The following is a 22365-nucleotide window of genomic DNA, read 5'->3' on the forward strand; positions in this document are numbered from 1 at the left end:
TTTTTCCCAGAGGTCTCCGAGTTGTCCTAGTTTTTTCAGGTTTTCACTATTAAAATCACACTTTGTTTTATAGAAAAACAACCAAATTAAGTCCACAACAATGCTTAAAGGTCCTGAATAGTCAAAATCATGTTTTTTATTAAATTTGAATTATGTTTGGATGAAACCAAAGAACAAAGTATGAAAAATGACTGTTGCTTTTATATTGATAAAGATTGATCATAAAGTTACTGGTCCCCTTCCCCATCTCAAACAATTGGATTCAGAAGGGGGGATGGAAGTGGGATTATTAAGGACTTTTTGTGACATCACAAAAAAATAATTTTAATACACCAATGGTAACTAATTATTCTCTTACCTAATTTAAATAAGCACGGCCTTGTAGCCAACATCACAGAAGGCTGTTTGCAGAAGGGCGTGGTCTACTGGTGCCAAAATTTGACTGTAGCATGCTAGCAAATATAATTAGTAGTCATTTTCAAAGAACCGCCAGTCAAGTTGAGCTCCCCGTCCACTCAGTTGGTCTTTACAGACCAGACCAGTTAGTTCAACATGAGAGAAAATGTACATTTTCTCAAATGTTTAGCATTTTTAGTATGGGTAATGTTTTGGTCACTGTCTTCTTGGGTATGTATGGGTGTCCGTGCTGTGTTCTAGTAGTTTGAGATGTTCTTTGAGATGCGGGCTCCTCCTGCCCAAAGTCACTCGTGGGGTCAATGATCTACATTAAAAATTCATAACCACTTCGGGAATCCATCTGTTTTTTTAAATCAACTACATAGCCTAGATTTAATTTTTTTAATTGGCCCAAGCATATCTACTTCAGAGAAACATCAAGGTCAATATAAGAATCTTTGCACATTTCGTATTGAAGATGTGGTACAAATGCATAGTATATTGGACCAATATTCAAGACCACATCGTGCATTAATGTTATTGTATAATGTACTGAGATGTAAATCCAAATGAAAACGGACTCCATTTTATCTTCACTCTTTTCCTCACAGGAGCAGTAGCCACATGTCAGCGACGAACTGTCTTTTTTTGGTTGCCCATCATTTGCACTGATCTCCATCCAGACTAATTTATTTCTGTGGGTCGACCCTTCCATACTTACTCATATAAATTCTACGTGCCTGAACAGGAAAATCTGTGTTTATTAAATAAAATAAAGGACAATGAGGATAATTGAGGTAAAATAAGGATAATTTAGGTTTTTGAAGGAAGACAAAATTACGTTGCCACGAGCAGCACCGCAGATATTGCGATAGCGAGATGCAATAGTTCGCTCTCACAGAGTCACATCTGCATATATGCAGGGATTTGCTTCATACTGTTGCAACGTGGTAGTTACGGGAGCAAAACAGCAAAGAAGTTTAGCCTCGCGCTTCAACGGTAATTGCGGTAATTGACCCACTATACTGTTTTCTTTGTGCATCTAAATCATATAACTTAATCTACCTTTAAAACATATGATTATGATGTGTTATATCATAGAGTGAACTGAAAGATACATCAACAATGCAAAACCGGCATTAATTTGTGCGGATGCAAAACACTTCCATGGAAGCACATGTTGTACTCATTAGCATTCAAGTGCCCTCCGAATAAGCCGACTAATTTACCTTGTGTTAGAATCAATTGTAAACGGTGTCAGAGAATCTGCATAATTGTCTGAAACACAATGTTCTTGACATCCTTGACTTTTACTTAGTCTATTGTTAAGATGTTAACATTGAGGGACAAAAAGCTATTAGTAGTTCTGTGAAAAATGAAGCTTTATGCTATTATTAAATAAGTAAGTGAAAGAAATATGATAAACCACATATACCTACAGAATTGAATAGTACACAATTTCACAATTATATATACCAGAAATGCTCTACAAAGAAAATATGAGTCAATACATTTCCAACTTTTTTCACAGAAATAATGCAGAATGTCACAACAAGCACTGGCTATTAAATGAAACTGTACAACTCTACAAGATGTAGAGTGTATAAAGCACACACTGCCTCCTTGCTGTGGTACAGAATTTGCATCACCTAGCTGTGTATTAGCAGCTCAATGCTCAGACACGCTCCTTCCCCGGGAGCAAAATGCTCTTGCTGGGAGGCACACTGGAGTGGCTGGCATGAGGATTATCAGGAGCGGGGATCCTGAGGTAACCCCACAGCAACCATGATACCTGTAGAGCACTTGTGGCCAGAGCCTTGCTTACAAATGACAGCCTCACAGTGGTGTTTATTCTATTCAAGAAAAAGGGAGCAGCAAATAGACTTCACACCGCTCACTCACTCTCTCTCTCTCTCTCTCTCTCTCTCTCTCACTCACACACACACACAATGTTATATCATTAGCCTTGTGTGTGTAGTAAAGAATATCTTGGCTAATTTATTTTTCCCTCTTCTCGCATTTCGTTTCTAACTGCCTTTGCGCTCCCACGTTGTAGCCCACCTCTCAATTCTCCCTCCCCCAGCGAGTGTCATCGTGACGCACTGACAGCCACAGAATTGCTCACACTGGCTCCAAAGCTGAGAAGAAGCAGGACTATTTGACACGATGGAGAGATGGAAACGGTGTTGGCACTTCTGATCGCAGTGTTAAGAGGAGATTTTCACACTTAAGAGAGATAAATGACTCACAGGCTCCTCTTTTAACCTTGGGAAGGATGTGGTGAATGGATGATCAACACAGGACTTCGGTGGCTTCTCTTTATTCTCCTCAAGTGTCAGGAAAGCTTTAGCGGCACTAACAAGCACCAGAAGTCACATACATTTTGCGCAACTTTTCGTCTTCACAGACTGGGAGAGGAACAGGGAAGCTCTCACATTGACCAATGTCAACTACCGCTATGGGCGACTCTGCCTTAACTGGCTTAGAGGCAGCAGGTGTGGATGCTGTTAACCCTTTAGGGAGCTCCAATGGCAGCTTGTCCACGAGCAGTGCCTGGGGCATCAGTGGCAGCGGTCCGTGGCTGTTGGCGTGCATGTTAACCCTCATCATCCTGATGACGGCTTGTGGAAACACTCTGCTGATCACTCTGGTGTTTGCCCAGCGCTCCTTACGCAACACCTCCAACTGTTTCCTGGTGTCTCTCTTCCTGTCGGACCTGATGGTGGCGCTGGTGGTGATGCCGCCAGCCATGCTCAATGTGCTGTGCGGGGCCTGGGTGTTGTCGCCGGGCTTTTGCCCCGTGTGGCTCTGCTTCGACGTCATGTGCTGCAGTGCCTCCATTCTCAACCTGTGTGTGATCAGCCTGGACCGCTACCTCCTCATCATCTCGCCTCTGCGTTACAAGCAGAGGATGACGCTTCCCAGAGCCCTGCTTCTGGTGGGAGGGGCATGGGGTCTGGCCGCCCTCGCCTCCTTCTTGCCCATCAAGATGAACTGGCACAGCTTGGGTCACCGAAGTCACCATTTCCCAATGCACGGGGCTGGCAGTGCCAACATCAGCACATACCCAGAGCTAAGCTTGCGGTACCCCGCTTCCTACTTCCAGCTGTCACCCGCCGATGGCCTGTCCTTCCAGTGTTGTCTGCGGGTCACCCTGCCCTTTGCCCTGGTGGCATCCGTCCTCACCTTCTTCCTGCCATCCAGCGCTATCTGCTTCACCTATTGTCGGATTCTCCTGGTGGCACGGAGACAGGCAAGGCGAGTGGCGGCGCTAAGTCACCCTCCGTACCCGCAACATTCGCCCAGAGGGCCTTCTCAGCCTCCCTCACCAGGTGGGTGCGCCGCGGGACATGCTCACCATGACAGAGAAGACTACAATCAGGAGCGCTCTATGTCACACCAAGTACCGGTGAGAGGGAGAGGGGAGTTGTAGAGGAAATTAAGGGAGATACATTGAGGCTACATCTCACAGCTGTGTAAACTGTCACTGCATGATCACTGTGTGCCTGGATAGATTTCCACCATGATGCCTTTTCTGCCTCTCAGATCAGTTGGGTCGTTCCACAAAAAGAGTGCCTTTCGCGTCCCTTTGATATTTTTATAGAAATTGAGTTCCAATATTGAATTGTAAAAGCCTGTTATATTAAATGGAGTACCCCTTTAATATAGACCACATGGAGAATTCAATAAATCTGATTTTTTTAATATTATTCATATTCAACATATTCAACATCCATGTCCCACCATGGACTCTCTGTGACTTCTGGAAGATTTTAACCCACGTAACCCCAAAATGTCTCCAAGTTTTCACCATCATTGTAAAGCCTTAGTTATTTGGTTGCTTTGACAAAGTCATTCATGACGATTATTATTTATTAATGTGATTAGTGATCATTTTAAGGTCAACTCTGTTACGTGAACTGAACTCTGAACGGGGCGGCAGGGTAGCCTAATGGTTAGCGAGTTGAACTAGTAACTGGAAGGTTGCAAGTTCAAACCCCCCCGAGCTGTCAAGGTACAAAATCTGTCGTTTTGCCCCCAAACAGGCAGTTAACCCACTGTTCCTAGGCCATCATTGAAAATAAGAATTTTGTTCTTAACTGACTTGCCTAGTTTTAAAAAAATAAGGTGAAACTATTGCTTTTTAAAGAAACATTGAATATCTTATAGTCAATCATAGTGTAAAAGCAGGTAAGCTTTTTGGCCATTTTCTGGTGGAAAACTGACCTGGTAGACAATAACGCGTCAACCGTTGTCCATAGATAGACAAGCTAGAAATGTTTTAACAATAAAAAAATACAAAAATTGCCACTCCCTGTTTCACACAATAAGGGGATTTATGGTTGATTTAAGATGAAGTCGTCAACTCTTTCAATCAACCCTACTTTACTCGGCACTTAATAGGCACTTACTATAGTACATTTTTTATTGAACCTCTTGAGATGGGAAAACATGTTTTTTATTAAGTTGAACAGGTGCTCTTAATGATGGGATGTTCACTTCCTCAAAATCCCCAGAATGAATCTAAGATAACTCATGAAATCGGTACTAAATGTTGATTTTTTTTTGAGGATGATATAGTTGCACAATTTTAAATCTAAGGTGTTTGGCGCAGTATTTCTCAAGTAAAAACATGTGCAATGTGTTGCTATGTGTTGTCTTATGCAAACAAAGTCAGAACTGCTGGGGCAGGTCTGTCTCACTGTCTATGCTATTGGATAGAGAACAGTCACTGCAGCTGATCACCCTATGTTAGTAGGCAAATGGAAATCAGCAAATCAAAACCCATTCTTCATTTACCCACTGTAATGCACGGATGTTCTAAACTTAGTTTTAGACTACTTACTTTATGACCAAAATTATCCTATTTACACATGTAGCACATTTTGACACTAGAATAACTGTTTGACTCATATCGTTGCCACATGGGCTGTTTTCAAAGGGATTCGTTGCTTTTTAAAGGCAGTTCCTCTTTAAAGGTGGAGTGGGTGGGTTACAGAGCCTTCAGAAAGTATGCATACCCCTTGACTTATTCCACATTTTATTGTGTTACTGCCTGAATTCAACATTTATTTACAAAACGAAAACATGTTTTTTGAAATGTTAGCTAATTTATTGAAAATGAAATACATATGTATTCATACCCCTGAGTCACTACTTTGTAGAAATACCTTAGGTGGCGATTATAGCTTTGAGTTGTCTTGGGAATGTATGTATTAGCTTTGCACATCTGGATTTGGTGATTTTCTCCCATTCTTCCTTGCAGATTTTCTCAAGCTCTATTAAAATAGATGTGGAGTGGCGGTGAACAGCAATCTTCAAGTCTTGCCACAGATTTTCAATGGGATTTAAGTCTGTGCTTTGGCTGGGCACTCATTCTTATTCTGAAGCCATTCCAGCGTTGCCTTGGCTGTAAGCTTGGAGTCATTGTCCTGTTGGAACATAAATCTTCGCCCACAATCTAAGGTCGTTTGCACTATGAAGCAGGTACTCATCAAGGATTTGCCTGTATTTGGCTCCATTCATTGTTCCCTCTATCCTTACCAGTCTCCCAGTCCCTGTTGCTGAAAAGCATCCCCATAGCATGATGCTGCCACCACCATGCTTCCCAGTAGGGATGGTGTTAGACGGAAGATGAGCTGTACCTGCTTTTCTCCAGACATAGCGCTTTGCATTCAGGCCAAATAGTTACATTTTTGTCTCATCAGACCACAGAATCTTTTGCCTTATGCTCTGAGTCTTTCACATGCCTTTTTGCAAATTCCAAGCGTGCTGTCATATGCCTTTTTCTCAGGAGTGGCTTCCGTCTGGCCACTCTCTCATAAAGCCCAGATTGGTGAAATGCTTTAGAGATTGTTGTCCTTCTGGCAGGTTCTGGATAGTCCCATATTTTTTCAGTTTTCCAATGATGGTGACCACTGTGCCCTTGGAAACTTTCAACACACTAGAAATTGGTTTATATCCTTCCCCAGATATATGCCTCATCACAATTATATGTCAGAGATCTACAGACAGTTCCTTGGACATGGTATATTTTCTGATCTGACATACACTGTCAACTGTGGGACCGTATATAGACAGGTGTGTTTCTCTCTAAAAACATGTCCAAAAAATTGGTCACAGTTGGACACCAATCAAGTTGTATTGACATCTCAAAGATGATGAAAGATATTTGAAGTGTAATAGCAAAGGGTTGTGAATACTTATGTAAATTAGATTTCGGTATTTCATTTTCAAATACATTTGCAAAAATGTCTAAAAACTTTGTCATTATGGGGTACATGGGTGAGAGAAAAAAACAATTGAATACATTTTAAATTCAGGCTGTAACACAACAAAGTGTGGAATAAGTCAAGGGTTATGAATATTTTCTGAAGGCACTGTAGGTAAGTGTGTGTTTGTGTGTGTGAGAGTTGGCCTTGCCACTTTGCACTCGTTGATCTCCCCTCTATTAAAGTGAGGTGGGCAGCTGAGGAATTGACACACTGAATACATTTTCTTACATCCACTAAAATAAAAGAAACGGAATAGAGTGAAATAAGTGAGACAGTTTAAGATGAAAGATGGGAAAGAGCTTGAAATTCAGAAAATAAACATCTGAAAGAGACAGAGGGAGGAGAGACGATGGCGCCTGTTGAAGGCAAAGTGGTTGCTTGTTAGAATAAATGGCACAGACCTTGCATTGTATTTATGTAGTCAAGGGCCTGCATCTCCACTCCTGAGATTGAGTGCCAAGGACAATAATTCATAACAATGTTGTTCCACGCAGACTTTTCAATGTATTCAGCAACACGTCACATCTCTTTCAATGTGATAATTACATCTTGTTAAATGCAAGCGTTAACTTTTTTCAGACTCCTTGACAATACCAGGCCAAGGATGCATCTAAAGTGTGTCATCTTCTTCTCTTGAAAGCAACATGGTGGAAGCTATAGTTTATTTTCTTTCGCCACTCCAATTATAAAACCTAAGTATTTACATGGTAGCTCTTAGGTACAGAGTAAGTGCACATTGATACATAATACTTACAGCTATTTATACCCGTTTGCTGTTTCTATATAATGAACTTTCTATGCATTAGATTTGTACTCACCCTGGAATTGTTGTTTTAATTCCATTGAGTTCATTTGAAAATCCTTGAAAATGTGCATGCCGCAAACGTGTGTAACAGTTTTAAGAATCATGTAACAATGTGGACCTGTAGCTACCATGTCAATTTAAATACCTAGGTTTTTGGACACATTGTGATGCAGTCCTTATCTCTTACTGCCCTGTCTGTCCCTCTATCCTCAGTTGTCAGTGAACAGCGAGCGACGGCTGGCCCACAGGCAGGGCCGGAGGGCAGTGAAGGCCAGTCTGACCCTGGGAGTCCTGCTGGGCCTCTTCTTCAGCGCCTGGCTACCCTTCTTCATCACCAACATGGCCCAGGTCAGTGGCTCAGACTAGGTGAGCCTTTGGATTAAAGGGATAGTTCAGCAATTTAAGCAATCTATCCCTTTAATGTCAAGCTTGGAAGAGTATACATGTTCTTCTGAAATTATAGTGAAATATCAATTTCCAAACTTGCACTTTATGTCCAAGTTAATAAATGAAATAGGCTTATAGGATGCGTAATCAAATCTGGCCATTATTTTTCTTTATCAATGATATTGTGCCTTGTTGCTGTCAACTTTTAGATTCAAAGGACTCTCTTACCATCTTAAATCGAGGGATTTCCAGGAAGAACGATGAGCCAAAACACTATGGGATCAGCTAGCTGCTCAGAGCTGCGACTAATAGAAATCTTTAAATTGGTTGCTGCTCATCTTCTCAGGGTCGAAACTTGCAAACCACAAGCACACAATATATTGTCGATCTGTTCTCCTTATGTTCATTGTGTACAGCCTATTAATTGAAATTAATTCACTGTATTACAGAACCTGGATCACATAAATTCAATGCCTGATGCATCATCTTATAGCAATTAAACTCCCCTTTGTCTGTGCTCCAACTCTGAGGTTACCTTATTCCTCTGACTGGGAAAGGTGTCCGCACATTGTGTAACATAAAAGGATTTAATCTAAATGGGTAATTATTGTTGTCCTGCTTTCAGGCTTTCAATGATCCAGTCATTTCATTTCCCATCTGTGTCCCTCACTTCACTCTTCCAGAATATAGCCAACAGAGGTTTCAGTGTCTGCCTTCCTCCCCCCTCCCTTCACACTCCATGTGGTATGTGAACACCCCCTCCCTTTTTTCACCTTCTCACTCCCTGCCTCCTTCCATCTTGATAAGATAGGACACGTTCCTCCAACAGCAGTCTCCACCCTCTCTCTCTGATATGCCATAGTGAGCCAGTTTCTCACCCTTCTATGGGTTATGTCCCTAATTTACATATATATGTTCTACTCAGGCCCAATTACAGTAGCTGTACACTGATGAAAAGAGCATTTGAAATAATATTTTCTGTTTTCTCTCTTATTGGCTACATATTTCCATTGGATACATACAGTGCCTATCATAAGTATTAACCCCCCTCACCTGGATTTCTTCACATTTTGTGTTACAAAGTAACATACTAATATATACTGAATAGATAAGTATTCATCCCCCGAGTCAATACAAAAAAAACACCTTTGGCAGCGATTATAGCTGAGTTTTGGGTGGTTAAGACTCTAAGCTCTGCACACCTGGATTGTACAATACTTGCCCATAATTATTTTCAAAGATTGTTCAAGCTCTGTCAAGTTGGTATTTAGTATTTTATTAGGATCCCCATTAGCTGATGCAAAAGCAGCAGCTACTCTTCCTGAGGTCCACACAATAAATGAAATAATACAGAACATTAATAGACAAGAACAGCTCAAGGACATAACTGCTAAATGGCTGTCTAACAATGATGAACAACCAAATTCTGGGTAAGTAAAAATACAGTGCATTCGGAAAGTATTCAGACCTGTTCCCTTTTTCCACATTTTGTTACGTTACTGCCTTATTCTAAAATGTATTAAATATCTACACACAATACCCCATAATGACAAAGCGAAAACATGTTTTTATACATTTTTGCACATGTATTAAAAATGAAAAACACACTTTACATAAGTATTCAGACACTTTTCTATGAGACTCGAAATTGAGCTAAGGTGCATCCCGTTTCCATTAGAGTCCACCTGTGGTAAATTCAATTGATTGAGCATGATTTGGAAAGGCACACACCTGTCTATATAAAAGGTCCCACAGTTGATCGTGCATGTCAGAGCAAAAACCAAGCCATGAAATCAAAGGAATTGTCTGTAGAGCTTCGAGACAGGATTGTGTCGAGGCACAGATCTGGGGAAGGGTACCAAAACAATTCTGCAGCATTGAAGGTCCCCAAGAACACAATGGCCTCCATCTTTCTTAAATGGAAGAAGTTTGGAACCACCAAGACTCTTCCTAGAGCTGGCCACCGGACCAATCGAGGGAGAAGGGCCTTTGTCGGGGAGGTGACCAAGAACCCAATGGTCACTCTGACAGAGTTCCAGAGTTCCTCTGTGAAGATGGGAGAAACTTCCAGGACAACCACCTCTGCAGCACTCCACCAATCAGTCCTTTATAGTAGAGACACCAGGTGGAAGCCACTCCTCAGTAGAAGGCACATGACAGCCACATGACAGGCACTCTACTTGGAGTTTGCCAAAGGGAACCTAAAGGACTTTCAGACCATGAGAAACAAGATTCTTTGGCCTGAATGCCAAGCGTTTCGTCTGGAGGAAACCTGTCACCATCCCTACCGTGAAGCATGATGGTGGCAGAATCATGCTGTGGGGATGTTTTTCAGCGACAGGGAGAATAGTCAGGATCAAGGGAAAGATGAACGGAGCAAAGTACAGAGAGATCCTTGATGAAAACCTGCTCCAGAGCACTCAGGACCTCAGACTGGGGCAAAGGTTCACCTTCCAACAGGACAACGACCCTAAGCACACAGCCAAGACAACGCAGGAGTAGCTTCGGGACAAGTCTCAATGGCCTTGATTGACCCAGCCAGAGCCCGGACTTGAACCTGATCAAACAACTCTGGAGAGACCTCAAAATAGCTGTGCAGCAATACTCCCCATCCAACCTGACACAGCTTGAGAGGATCTGCAGAGTAGAATGGGAGAAACTCCCCAAATATAGGTGTGCCAAGCTTGTAGCATTATATCCAGAAGACTCTGTTTCACCAACTACTTCTCAGATATTCGTTGCCAAACCCACTGGCTCCAGGTTATCTATAAGTCTTTGCTAGGTAAAGCCCAACCTTATCTCAGCTCACTGGTCACCATAGCAGCACCCACCCGTGGCACGCGCTCCAGCAGGTATATTTCACTGGTCACCCCCAAAGCCAATTCTTCCTTTGGCCACCTTTCCTTCCAGTTCTCTGCTGCCAATGGCTGGGACGAACTGCAAAAGTCACTGAAGCTGGAGACTCATATCTCCTGCACTAATTTTAAGCACCAGGTGTCAGAGAAGCTCACAGATCACTGCACCTGTACATAGCCCATCTGTAAATAGCCCATCCAACCACCTCATCCCCATACTGTTATTTATTTTGCTCCATTGCACCCCAGTATCTCTACTTGCACACTCATCTTCTGCACATCTATCACTTCAGTGTTTAATTGCTATATTGTAATTATTTCACCACTGTGGCCTATTTATTGCCTTACCTCATTTATCCTACCTCATTTGCACACACTGCATACAGACTATTTCTATCTTATTATCTTTATCTTGGCCAGGTCACAGTTGTAAATGAGAACTTGTTCTCAACTGGCCTACCTGGTGAAATTCTCTTTTATTTTTATGTAACCCAAAGTGTTAAATCAAAATAGATTTTATATTTCAGATTCTTCAAATAACCACCCTTCGCCTTGATGACAGCTTTGCATACTCTTGACATTCTCTCAACCAGCTTCATGAGGTAGTCACCTGGAATGCATTTCAATTAACAAGTGTGCCTTGTTAAAAGTTAATTTACGGAATTCCTTCCCCTCTTAACGCATTTGAGCCAATCATTTGTGTTGTGACAAGGTAGGGGGGTATACAGAAGATATACCCATTTGGTAAAAGACCAAGTCCATATTATTGCAAGAAGAGCTCAAATAAGCAAAGAGAAACGACAGTCCATCATTACTTTAAGACATGAAGGTCAGTCAACACGGAACATTTCAAGAACCTTTAAAGTTTCTGCAAGTGCGGTCACAAAAACCATCAAGCTCTATGATGAAACTGGCTCTCATGAGGACCGCCAAAAGAAATGGAAGACCCAGAGTTACCTCTGCTGCAGAGGATAAGTTCATTAGAGTTAATCGCCTCAGAAATTGCAGCCCCAAAAAATTCAACTTCAACTGTTCAGAGGAGACTGCGTGAATCAGGCCTTCATTGTCAAATTGCTGCAAAGAAACCACTACTAAAAGACACCAATAATAAGAGACTTCGGCCAAGAAACATGAGCAATGGACATTAGACCGGTGGACATTAGTCCTTTGGTCTGGAGTCAAAATTGGAGATTTTTGGTTCCAACCACTGTCTTTGTGAGACGTGGTGTGGGTGAACGGATGATCTCTGCATGTGTATTTCCCACTGTAAAGCATGGAGGTGGTGGTGTTATGGTGTGTAGGTGCTTTGCTGGTGACACTGTCTGTGATTTATTTTGAATTTAAGGCACACTTAACCAGCATGGCTACCACAGTATTCTACAGCGATATGCAATCCCATCTGGTTTGGGCGTAGTGGGATTATCATTTGTTTTTCAACAGGACAATGATGCAACACACCTCCAGGCTGTGTAAGGGTTATTTTACCAAGAAGGAGAGTGATGGAGTGCTGCATCAGATGACCTGGCCTCCACAATCCCCCAACCAAATTGAGATGGTTTGGGATGAGTCGGACCACAGAGTGAAGGAAAAGCAGCCAAAAAGTGCTCAGCATATGTGGAAACTCCTTCAAGACTGTTGGAAAAGCATTCCAGGTAAAGCTGGTTGAGAGAATGTCAAGCGTGTACAAACCTGACATCAAGGCAAAGTGTTGCTATTTGAAGAATCTCAACTATATTTTGATTTGTTTAACACTTCCTTGGTTACCACATGATTACAATTGTTATTTCATAGTTTTGATGTCTTCACTATTATTATTGTAGAAATAGTACAAATAAAGAAAAACCCTTGAATGAGTCAGTGTTCTAAAACTTTTGACAGGTAGTGCATGTGAATTGAATAGTTTTGTATTTTTAATAACTAGCAAAAATGTCTAAACCTGTTTTTGTTTAGTCATTATGAGGTATTGTGTGTATTTAGAATAAGGCTGTAACGGTCTGAATATTTTTTGAATGCACTGTATATTAATTAGGCTTGCCATAAATACATATGCAACCTTTTAGTTAAAATACTTTTCATTAATTTGTAAACATTTATATAAAAAAGTGTGTAGATCGGTGACCCCCTATAAATTTCAATCCCACTTTGTAACGCAACAAAACGCGAACAAACAATACAAGGGGGTGCATACTTATGATAGGCACTATATTTCCGACAAACTACATATTTCTGATAAGAATACTTTTGTTTCACAAAATCTTAAATGTTGTGTACATACTGAACACAACCCCAATGCCTGTCTGTTGCCCTTTCTCTCACCTGTCAGGCGGTATGCGAGTGTGTTCCCCCGGCACTCTTCGATGCCATCACTTGGCTGGGCTACTGTAACAGCACCATGAACCCCATTATCTACCCGCTGTTCATGCGTGACTTCAAACGGGCCCTGGGGCGACTGCTGCCCTGCTGCTCTACCCGCTCGCCCCACAGACCCTCGCCGGAGCTCTCCCTCTGCAACTCTGGTGAGCCCAACCTGCCCACAGAGCCCCCTTCCCTGGCTTCCGATCCCCGACAGCCCCCCGCCACTGCCACAGACGCCGTCAACTTGTATGATGCAGAGCATGCTGGGATTGAGCTGCCCTTGCTGCTGCCTAATCAGGTGGACACGCTGGACTGAAGGGGGCGATGGAGAAGAGAGCATGAACAGATGCTGTGTTACATACTAAAATATGACCACCATACATTGGAGGAAGGTGTGTCTTGTTGGGGTTGGTAGCAAGATGTAAAAATGATCTAGAAGGTGTAATTTAGCATACAGGGCAGGAGTGGATGAGGAAGAGCTAGGCACTGAAAATCACTGGGCGACGTCACTGTGATAACCATAATCCCCAACAGATGGAATAATCGACCGGAGGAATTTAGGAATATAGTTAGAATTCATTCATGCTGCATTGTCTTTATATCCATAAAAGTGGGGGATGTCTATAATTAAATGTGTTGTAATTAAATGTTTTTAATTTACATCCTGCCTACATAAAACTGACAATACTTTGACACACTATACATTATGCAACAGATTAACTTGTAAATGAAATGATTGAGAAAACTTAGACTGCCATAGTTAAATAAAATAAAAAAATATTTTACGTTTGTGGTACGGATGCCTTAGGTGAGTGTTCTGGCACCCGAGTGTGCTGTTAAGGTAAAGGAGGTCTTTCCACACACGATTGGGATGTTGTTGATAATTCAAGTTGAGAAGAGGCAGACAAACTGCAGTGAGGCAGTTGGTCCTGTAACCTCCTATGTCCGCCTGTTTGGTCCCATGTGTTTGTGCTCGGGAGTCCAGCGTGTGTCCTCCCAACTCCAGGACGTGTGTTCAGTGTCAGACTCTGTCCCCTCCACTCCCTCCTCCCATATCTCCTCCAGCTCTTTTCCCCATCCATCAAACTCTAGATGGGAAGGTGCACCGTTGTCCTCATGGGTGGCATTCCCCTCAGAACTCTGTTGCAGGTTACCCTCAATAATGTTTTCAGTTGAAACAACATCGATCTCGTTTAGCGAGTCCAACAGATCTGATATGTCGGGGATGTCCCAACCGTCTCCCATATCCTCTTTTTCCTCCAGCTGCCCTCCCTCACCCATGCAAGTCTCACCTGCTCCAGCCGAAGAACCAACCAGTTTTTGCTTTTCAGCCATGTCCCCTTGTATTGATTGGATCATGGCTATGTCCAGTTTTCTCTCGGTCATAGTGAGTGGTTGAAGCGGTCCACCCCCAGCTCCTGGAACTTCTCTGGTGGGCACGCCCACTGCTACGAGGATGGTATCCATCTGACGCATGTAGTCCAAGTGACCTTTCACCTAAAAGAAGGGGGGGGTTCAAATCATTTGAATATGTGCAAAGAAGGAAAAGTGGGCTTTGTGGACACATTTTCACCCTTTTACCGATGGAAATTAAAAACATACCATGGACTTGTTTTAATAACTGGAAATTACGTCACATTGTGGTAACTGAAGTTGCCATGAATAGGCCACTTTATAACCCGCAAACAACTATGTAAAACATAATGCTGTAGAGTTCCATCATTTCCATTCAAACAGTAGGGCCAAGGACAATACCAGTGTCGCAATATTTTTTCATGGCAAAAATGAAAACACGAAGCAGACCAAAATCTCTGGTCCTCTAAACCTGCTGTATGTAAAATATTGTGTGCTATAGCTTGTAAAATAAATACATGTGATAATGATTTAATGATGCTTCGTGTTCTGTTTCCTTGACACGACACTGGTATCATCCCGACCTTATTCAACACATGTCAAGGTTGTAATGCTCTCCAAGTTGTCCTTTGTGCATTGCCTAGTTAAGTAAAGGTTACATTTAAAATACAATTTAAATCTACCATGATGATTTTCTGTCAAAGGTTGTCTTTTCATATGACAGTCCATGGGGGTGGTGGCTGAATACCTAAGCCTGGCCGTGAACTGACAGTACAAGCTGCAGTTACCTTAACATAGTTTTCCTTAAACTTGAAATACATGGTGTATTATGAATACATGTCTATTATGTTGTAGTAATAAAAGGTTTTAGAGACAGTATTGGAAAACAAGAGAAAGTACAAGGTTGCCTGACACCAACTGAAATGTACTATTGAATACAGCCATTGTATAGCTAGAAGTCTTCTCAACCTTCAGTCTGCTGAAAAACTCACGCAAGCAATGCCTCCCGGCAGCTCAATAGTAAACATTTTCAGATCTCAATAGCTTGGCCTCTAACTCCATTCCCAAGGCCGTGGAGGCATTGAGGTCATGAAGCTACAATGGGCATTTAGAGGATGAAAGGATCACACCTGATCAACACCTGTGATTGCTTTATGCCTCTCTCTAATGTCAATATGCCTTGTCTACTGCTGTCTTGGCTAGTTTTTACAGTTTTATTTCACTGTAGAGCCTTCAGTCCCGCTCAAAATGAATTAGATAGCTCTTTCGTCCCACCCCACACACATGCGGAGACCTCACCTGGCTTAACTTGTCCCTCTAGAGACGAAACCTCTCATCGTCACTCAACGCCTAGGTTTACCTCCACTGTACTCACATTCTACCATACCCTTGTCTGTACATTATGCCTTGAATCTATTCTACCATGCCCAGAAATCTGCACCTTTTTTTCCTCTGTCCCCAATGCACTAAACGACCAGTTCTTATAGCCTTTAGCCGTACCCTTATCCTACTCCTCCTCTGTTCCTCTGGTGATGTAGAGGTTAACCCAGGCCCTGTAGCCCCTAGTTCCACTCCGATTCCCCAGGCGCTATCATTTGTTGACTTCTGTAAACGCAAAAGCCTTGGTTTCATGCATGTTAACATCAGAAGTCTCCTCCCTAAGTTTGTTTTATTCACTGCTTTAACACACTCCGCCAACCCCGATGTCCTAGCCGTGTCTGAATCCTGGCTTACGAAGGCCACCAAAAATTCGGAAATTTCCATCTCCAACTACAACATTTTCCACCAAGAAACAGCCTGCAGAGACAGCCTGCAGAGTTATGTCATGCTATCCAGGTCTGTGCCCAAACAGTTCAAGCTTCTACTTTTAAAAATCCACCTTTCCAGAAATAAGTCTCTCACTGTTGCCGCTTGTTATAGACCCCCTCAGCCCACAGCTGTGCCCTGGACAACATATGTGAATTAATTTCCCTCCATTTATCTTCAGAGTTTGTACTGTTATTTGACCTAAACTAGGATATGCTTAACACCCCGGCCGTCCTACAATATAAACTAGATGCCCTCAATCTCACACAAATTATCATGGAACCCACCAGGTACAACCCCAAATCCATAAACACGGGCACCCTCTTAGATATCATCCTGACCAACTTGCCCTCTAAATACACCTCTGCTGTCTTCAACCAGGATCTCAGCGATCACTGCCTCATTGCCTGCGTGCATAATGGGTCCGCAGTCAAACGAACACCCCTCATCACTGTCAAATGGAGTTTGGAGTGTGACTGTTTGAGGTTGTGGACAGGTGTCTTTTATACTGATAATAAGTTCAAACAGGTGCCATTAATACAGGTAACGAGTGGAGGACAGAGGAGCCTCTTAAAGAAGAAGTTACAGGTCTGTGAGAGCCAGAAATCTTGCTTGTTTGTAGGTGACCAAATACTTATTTTCCACCATAATTTGCAAATAAATTCATTAAAAATCCTACAATGTGATTTTCTGGATTTTTTATCTCTAATATTTAAGTGGGAGAACTTGCACAATTGGTGGCTGAATAAATACTTTTTTGCCCCACTGTACTATCCACCACTGCGACCTGTATGCTCTCGTTGGGTGGCCCTCACTTCATATTTGTCGCCAAACCCACTGGCTCCAGGTCATCTGTAAGTCTTTGCTTGGTAAAGCCCCACATTATATCAGTTCACTGGTTACCATAGCAGCACCCACCCGTAGCACGTGCTCCAGCAGGTATATTTCACAGGTCACCCCTAAAGCCAACTCCTCCTTTGGCCGCCTTTCCTTCCAGTTCTCTACTGCCAATGACTGGAACAAATTGCAAAAATCACTGAAGCTGGAGACTTAAATCTCCCTATCTAACTTTAAGCATCAGCTGTTAGAGCAGCTTACCGATCATTGCACCTGTACATAGCCCATCTGTAAATAGCCCACCCAATTACCTCATCCCCATATAGTTTTTTTAGTTCCTTTGCACCCCAGTATCTCTACTTGCACATTCATCTTCTGCACATCTATCACTCCAGTGTTTAATTGCTAAATTGAAATTATTTCGCCACTATGGCCTATTTATTGCCTTACCTCCCTAATCTTACTACATTTGCACACACTGTATATAGACTTTTCTATTGTGTTTTTGACTGAACGTTTGTTTATCCCATGTGTAACTGTGTTGCTTGTGTCGCACTGCTTTGCTCCATCTAGGCCAGGTCGCAGTTGTAAATGAGAACTTGTTCTCAACTGGCCTAACTTCATTGGGATAGGGGCAGTATTTTCACACCCGGATGAAATGCGTGTCCAAAGTAAACTGCCTGCTACCCAGGCCCAGAACCTAAGATATGTATATTATTAGTACATTTGGATAGAAAACACTCTGAAGTTTCTAAAACTGTTTGAATGATATCTGTGAGTATAACAGAACTTATTTGGCAGGCGAAACCCAGAGGACAAACCATTCAGATTTTTTTATATTTTTTTAGGTCACTCTTTTCAATGGGTTTTCATTGGGATTCCAGATTTCTAAGGGGCAGGCTTGCAGTTCCTATCGCTTCCACTGGATGTCAAACGTCTTTAGATATTGGTTGAGGTTTTTCCTTTGAGAAAAGAAGAAGCAACACTGTTCAGAATGAAGCTCGAGGGAAGTGTACTCTTTGTTAGAGGTGTGCGACCTGAACAGCACGCTCCACTTTCTTTTTCTCCGGTATGAAACAGTTTATCCCGTCTTAAATTTAATCTATTATTTACGTAAAAAAATACCTAAAGTTGTATCAGGAATGTTATTTGAAATGTTTGGAAAAAGATTACAGGTAACTTTTGAGATATTTTGCGCGTTTTGGAACTGGTGTTTTTCAAAATCAAATGAGCCAAATAAAATGGACATTTTGGATATATATCAACGGAATTAATCGAACAAAAGGACCATTTGTGATGCTTACGGGAAATATTGGAGTGCCAAAAGAGGAAGATCTTCAAAGGTAAGGCATGAAATATATCTTTATTTCTACGTTTTGTGTCACGCCTGGCGGGTTGAAATATGATTGTCTGTGTTTGTTTGTGGAGGTGCTATACTCAGATAATAGCATTTTATGTTTCCGCCGTAAAGCCTTTTTGAAATCTGACATGCTGGCTGGATTCACAACAAGTGTAGCTTTAATTTGGTGTATTGTATGTGTAATTTCCTGAAAGTTACATTTTATAGTAATTTATTTCAATTTGGCGCTCTGCATTTTCACTGGATGTTCGCGACCGTCCCACATATCCCAGAAAAGTTCAAAAAAGGCGAAATAAAAATTAAAAATCACCAGGCAAGTCGGTACTGCACAGTGATGTGTGAATTCTCCCTCTGCTTACAGCTGGTAGTCAGTGACTTCAGGCAAATTATTTTGTTAAGCAGGATGTGCTAAACAACAACAGTCAGTGCTAAACAACAACAGTCAGTGCTAAACAACAACAGTCAGTGCAATAACAAAAGCACAATGATGCTGTGTTGGATAGAAAATAAATGGACTAAGCTGAAACCTAGTGTCATGTAAAAGCTGCCACTTTTCATTTGGAAATGACTAATTGAGGAACAATAGTGTAACTCACCACAGAAGATAGATCCACGTTGAATATGCGGCGATCATTCAAGCTGATTGGCTGAAGCCCTGCAACAGACAGCTGTGCCGACGAACCCCTGTACACGTATCCCAGTAGCCAGTCCCCTCTGACAGGTTGATGGACCAATTAATAAAAACCACAGCACCTTTGTATCATGAATGTGCTCTTTATCAATGAAGAGACTAAATCATTTATATGCATACTTATGCCATTCCTAGTAGATAAAGAATGCATGCATATGAAAATATGTATTATATTTGTCTCATTTCGAAATGGTCATATACATTAATATTTTTTGTTGACAATAGCTCAAATTCAAAACTTGCTGTATACATATTTTGCGTCACCAAGACAACAATCTCACCCCCAAAGGTAAGATGGGATATCTTTCTCACCTGCAGTATCCATTCACTATCTTCCCAGCGACCACCTTGACCATTCTCTCCCAGGCTTGGGCGGTGCCATCTACTGGGGCACCCAATAGGACAACATCCTCCACCACGCCCTCACAACCTGAGACCATGTACAACAGGATAGAAAAAGAGATATTGTTAATTTGAACAGTTCTGTATTGCAGTTGTGTGTGTGTGTGTGTGGAAGCGGTGACATGTATCTGGCAAAAATCTCACAAAAATGAATATTTTGATTAATAGATCAAAAGCATACCTAGATGATTATGCAAAATCTTTGAAGGCATCAGTTAAATGCAACAATACAATTTGACGTTTGTTAGGCCTGTTACACTCTATAGTATGTATAAAGTCAGGCAAGGGTTTAGTGTGCTTGCTATACCTTGATCTTTGGCAAGTTCCTGAAGGCAGAAGTAGATAACCCTCGCTCCAAGACTGAAGCCAATGAGACTGACAGGACGCTTTCCCTTTAAAAACACCAATGCTGATTTGTTGACACAACAAACATCATGACACAGGCTTTCAAAATCCAGATAATTGTAAACACATCTACAGCAAAAAATCTATAAAATCTAACTTTAGTTGTATAAAGATATGTCCATTGTAAAACCTTCAATGTGAATGTTCAAACTCCAATGACAATTACAGCTAAGGCTCAGCGATATGGCATAAAAATCATATCTGGATTTAATTTTAATTTACAGGATTTTCACAATATTTTTACACAGTGCATTTCAAACAGTCTGCAATAATCTAATGAATTCAGTGCTTGTGAAATTATACCTAGGATAAATAATCCTTCCACAACCATTAGACCCACTAATAATGAAATTATTTTTATTAAAATGGTTTAAACCAGCATTTTTGCAAAAATCACTGATCTGGCTATGAAAATGCCCGTTTTGTCTCAAATTTAACCAGAACCATGCATAATGCACAGTCACTAATAACGAATAACTTCTTGTAGCAGGCATTTAAAAAAATAACAGGTCTCAAACAATCTCTCAAGCACAAGCCCACATGCTTGTGAGTAGCCAGCTCATCTTTATATTTCAAGTTAAACCAAATTAGCAATGTTGTCGATATATTTTGCGAGTTTTCATACCCCTACAGCAACTTGTATTGGTAAAAGATTCTAGCAACAAATTCAATAACTTTTTCAGGCTGCCTTCAGGGAGTTATGACACCAAAGGTTACTATGGTTTTGAAAAGTATTCAACAACTTTTCCCACTTCTGCCACAAATGAGAGCAGGAGAAGCTGTCTGTGCAACAGAAGTCACAGCAACTTCGCACACACAGGTGTAGAAGCACAAGGGATGGGGGTGAAAATCTACGTCGGGGACCGCAGCAAGGCAAATTGGTGCTGTGACGCCGTCACGGAAAAACATAATCTAGCGACAAATCAAGGAGCCAATAGCAGATCTCCCTGAAAAATACCTTTATTTAACTAGGCAAGTCAGTTAAGAATTGTTATTTTATTTACAATGACGGCCTACCCCAGACGACGCTGGGCCAATTGTGCACCACCCTGTGGGACTCCCAATCACGGCCAGAGGTGATACAGCCTGAATTCGAACCAGGTACTGTAGTGACGCCTCTTGCGCTGAGATGCAGTGCCTTAGACCGCTGTGCCACTCAGGAGACTAATGCACACTGCTTGCTAGCTAACAAGGTAGAACAGCTGAACTGTTATGAACACACCCCTCTGTCCATCTCCAACTGTTTGAACAGCATGCTAGCCTGTCCACTTTGTTCAAACTGCGCATTCATTTTCCAGAACCAATGTTAATTGATGCTTCTGTTTTAGTAGTGTCTGTTCTGAGTGCAATTTGAAGAGTTGAGACAGAAAAAGGGCATTGTTAGAAAGGTTAAGTTCTTTTAAAGTAAAATCATGTCTCAATATCTTTCGGTGTCCATGTGACCTATTCTGTTGGACCAAACCTCAATTGCAAATAGCAAGTTGAAACCGTTTGTCAGAGAGGAAGAAGTGATCTCTCTTCTTTGTTGTTATGAGTGGCAGGGGCTTGGTGTGTGTGTAAATGTGAAGGTGCACAGTCACAGCAGAAGAAGTGAAGGAGACGAGACAAATAGACATGAGAACAAGTGGACATTAACGCTCATACAAAAATTAAATAAAACTCCATTATTGCGATATCAAGATATTTCAAATACGTCTCACATCATTTTTATTAATTTGATGTATCGCCAAGCCCCAATTACAGCTACAGTGTCTCCGTAATTATTTGGACAGTGAAGCATTTTTTCTTTTTGGCTCTATACTCCAAAAGTTAGGATTTGAAATCAAACAATGACTATAAGGTTAAAGTGCAGACTGTCAGCTTTAATTTTAGGGTATTGTCATCCATATCAGGTGAAGGATTTAGAAATTACAGCAGTTTTGTACATCAGAAAGTATTGGTACAAATGCACTTGTGTAGTAAAAAGTATATGTTCCCATATTCATAGCATGCAACGACTACATCAAGCCTGTGACTCTTTGTTTTGGTTGTTTCAGATGATTTTGTGCCCAACAGAAATTAATGGTAAATAATGTACTGTGCCATTTTGGAGTCACTTTTATTTTAAATAAGAATAGAATATGTTTCTAAACACTTCTACATTAATGTACAGTGGGGCAAAAAAGTATTTAGTCATCCACCAATTGTGCAAGTTCTCCCACTTAAAAAGCTGAGAGAGGCCTGTAATTTTCATCATAGGTACACTTCAAATATGACAGACAAAATGAGGAAAGAAATCCAGAAAATCATATTGTAGGATTTTTAATGAATTTATTTGCAAATTATGGTGGAAAATAAGTATTTGGTCACCTACAAACAAGCAAGATTTCTGGCTCTCACAGACCTGTAACTTCTTCTTTAAGAGGCTCCTCTGTCCTCCACTCGTTACCTGTATTAAT

At 41.4% G+C, this 22365-nt stretch overlaps 2 protein-coding genes across 3 annotated transcripts in view; one reads left to right on the plus strand and one right to left on the minus strand.

Moving 5' to 3' along the window:
- Positions 1 to 22365, minus strand: part of tmco4 (transmembrane and coiled-coil domains 4) — a 39975-nt gene that overhangs the window by 9863 nt on the left and 7747 nt on the right. Inside the window, exons 11-14 of one of the 2 annotated variants that reach the window (XM_090184683.1) lie at positions 19830 to 19914; positions 19433 to 19550; positions 19026 to 19143; positions 14366 to 14570 (exon numbers count right to left, since the gene is read on the minus strand). In XM_090184683.1, the coding sequence (XP_090040809.1) occupies positions 14366 to 14570; positions 19026 to 19143; positions 19433 to 19550; positions 19830 to 19914 (526 nt within the window). Of the gene's footprint in view, positions 1 to 9118; positions 14571 to 19025; positions 19144 to 19432; positions 19551 to 19829; positions 19915 to 22365 lie in introns of those variants that run through there. The other variant, XM_021616201.3, reaches the window with a different exon arrangement.
- Positions 604 to 13390, plus strand: htr6 (5-hydroxytryptamine (serotonin) receptor 6). Its single transcript, XM_090184684.1, has 3 exons — positions 604 to 3805; positions 7690 to 7824; positions 13042 to 13390. The coding sequence occupies exons 1-3, from the start codon at positions 2840 to 2842 to the stop codon at positions 13387 to 13389; spliced, it is 1449 nt and encodes a 482-aa protein (XP_090040810.1). The 5' UTR covers positions 604 to 2839; the 3' UTR covers position 13390.

The sequence above is a fragment of the Oncorhynchus mykiss genome, chromosome 9 (assembly GCF_057628025.1).
Source record: "Oncorhynchus mykiss isolate SJ-2025 chromosome 9, ASM5762802v1, whole genome shotgun sequence".
NCBI classification, from domain to species: Eukaryota; Metazoa; Chordata; class Actinopteri; order Salmoniformes; family Salmonidae; genus Oncorhynchus; species Oncorhynchus mykiss.

Excerpts from the sequence above, each read along its gene's own strand:
- htr6 (XM_090184684.1), top strand. The coding sequence starts at position 2,840 with ATGTCAACTACCGCTATGGGCGACTCTGCCTTAACTGGCTTAGAGGCA. Across the intron at positions 3,806-7,689 it reads CTATGTCACACCAAGTACCG|TTGTCAGTGAACAGCGAGCG; the intron begins GTGAGAGGGAGA and ends CTCTATCCTCAG. Across the intron at positions 7,825-13,041 it reads TCATCACCAACATGGCCCAG|GCGGTATGCGAGTGTGTTCC; the intron begins GTCAGTGGCTCA and ends CTCACCTGTCAG.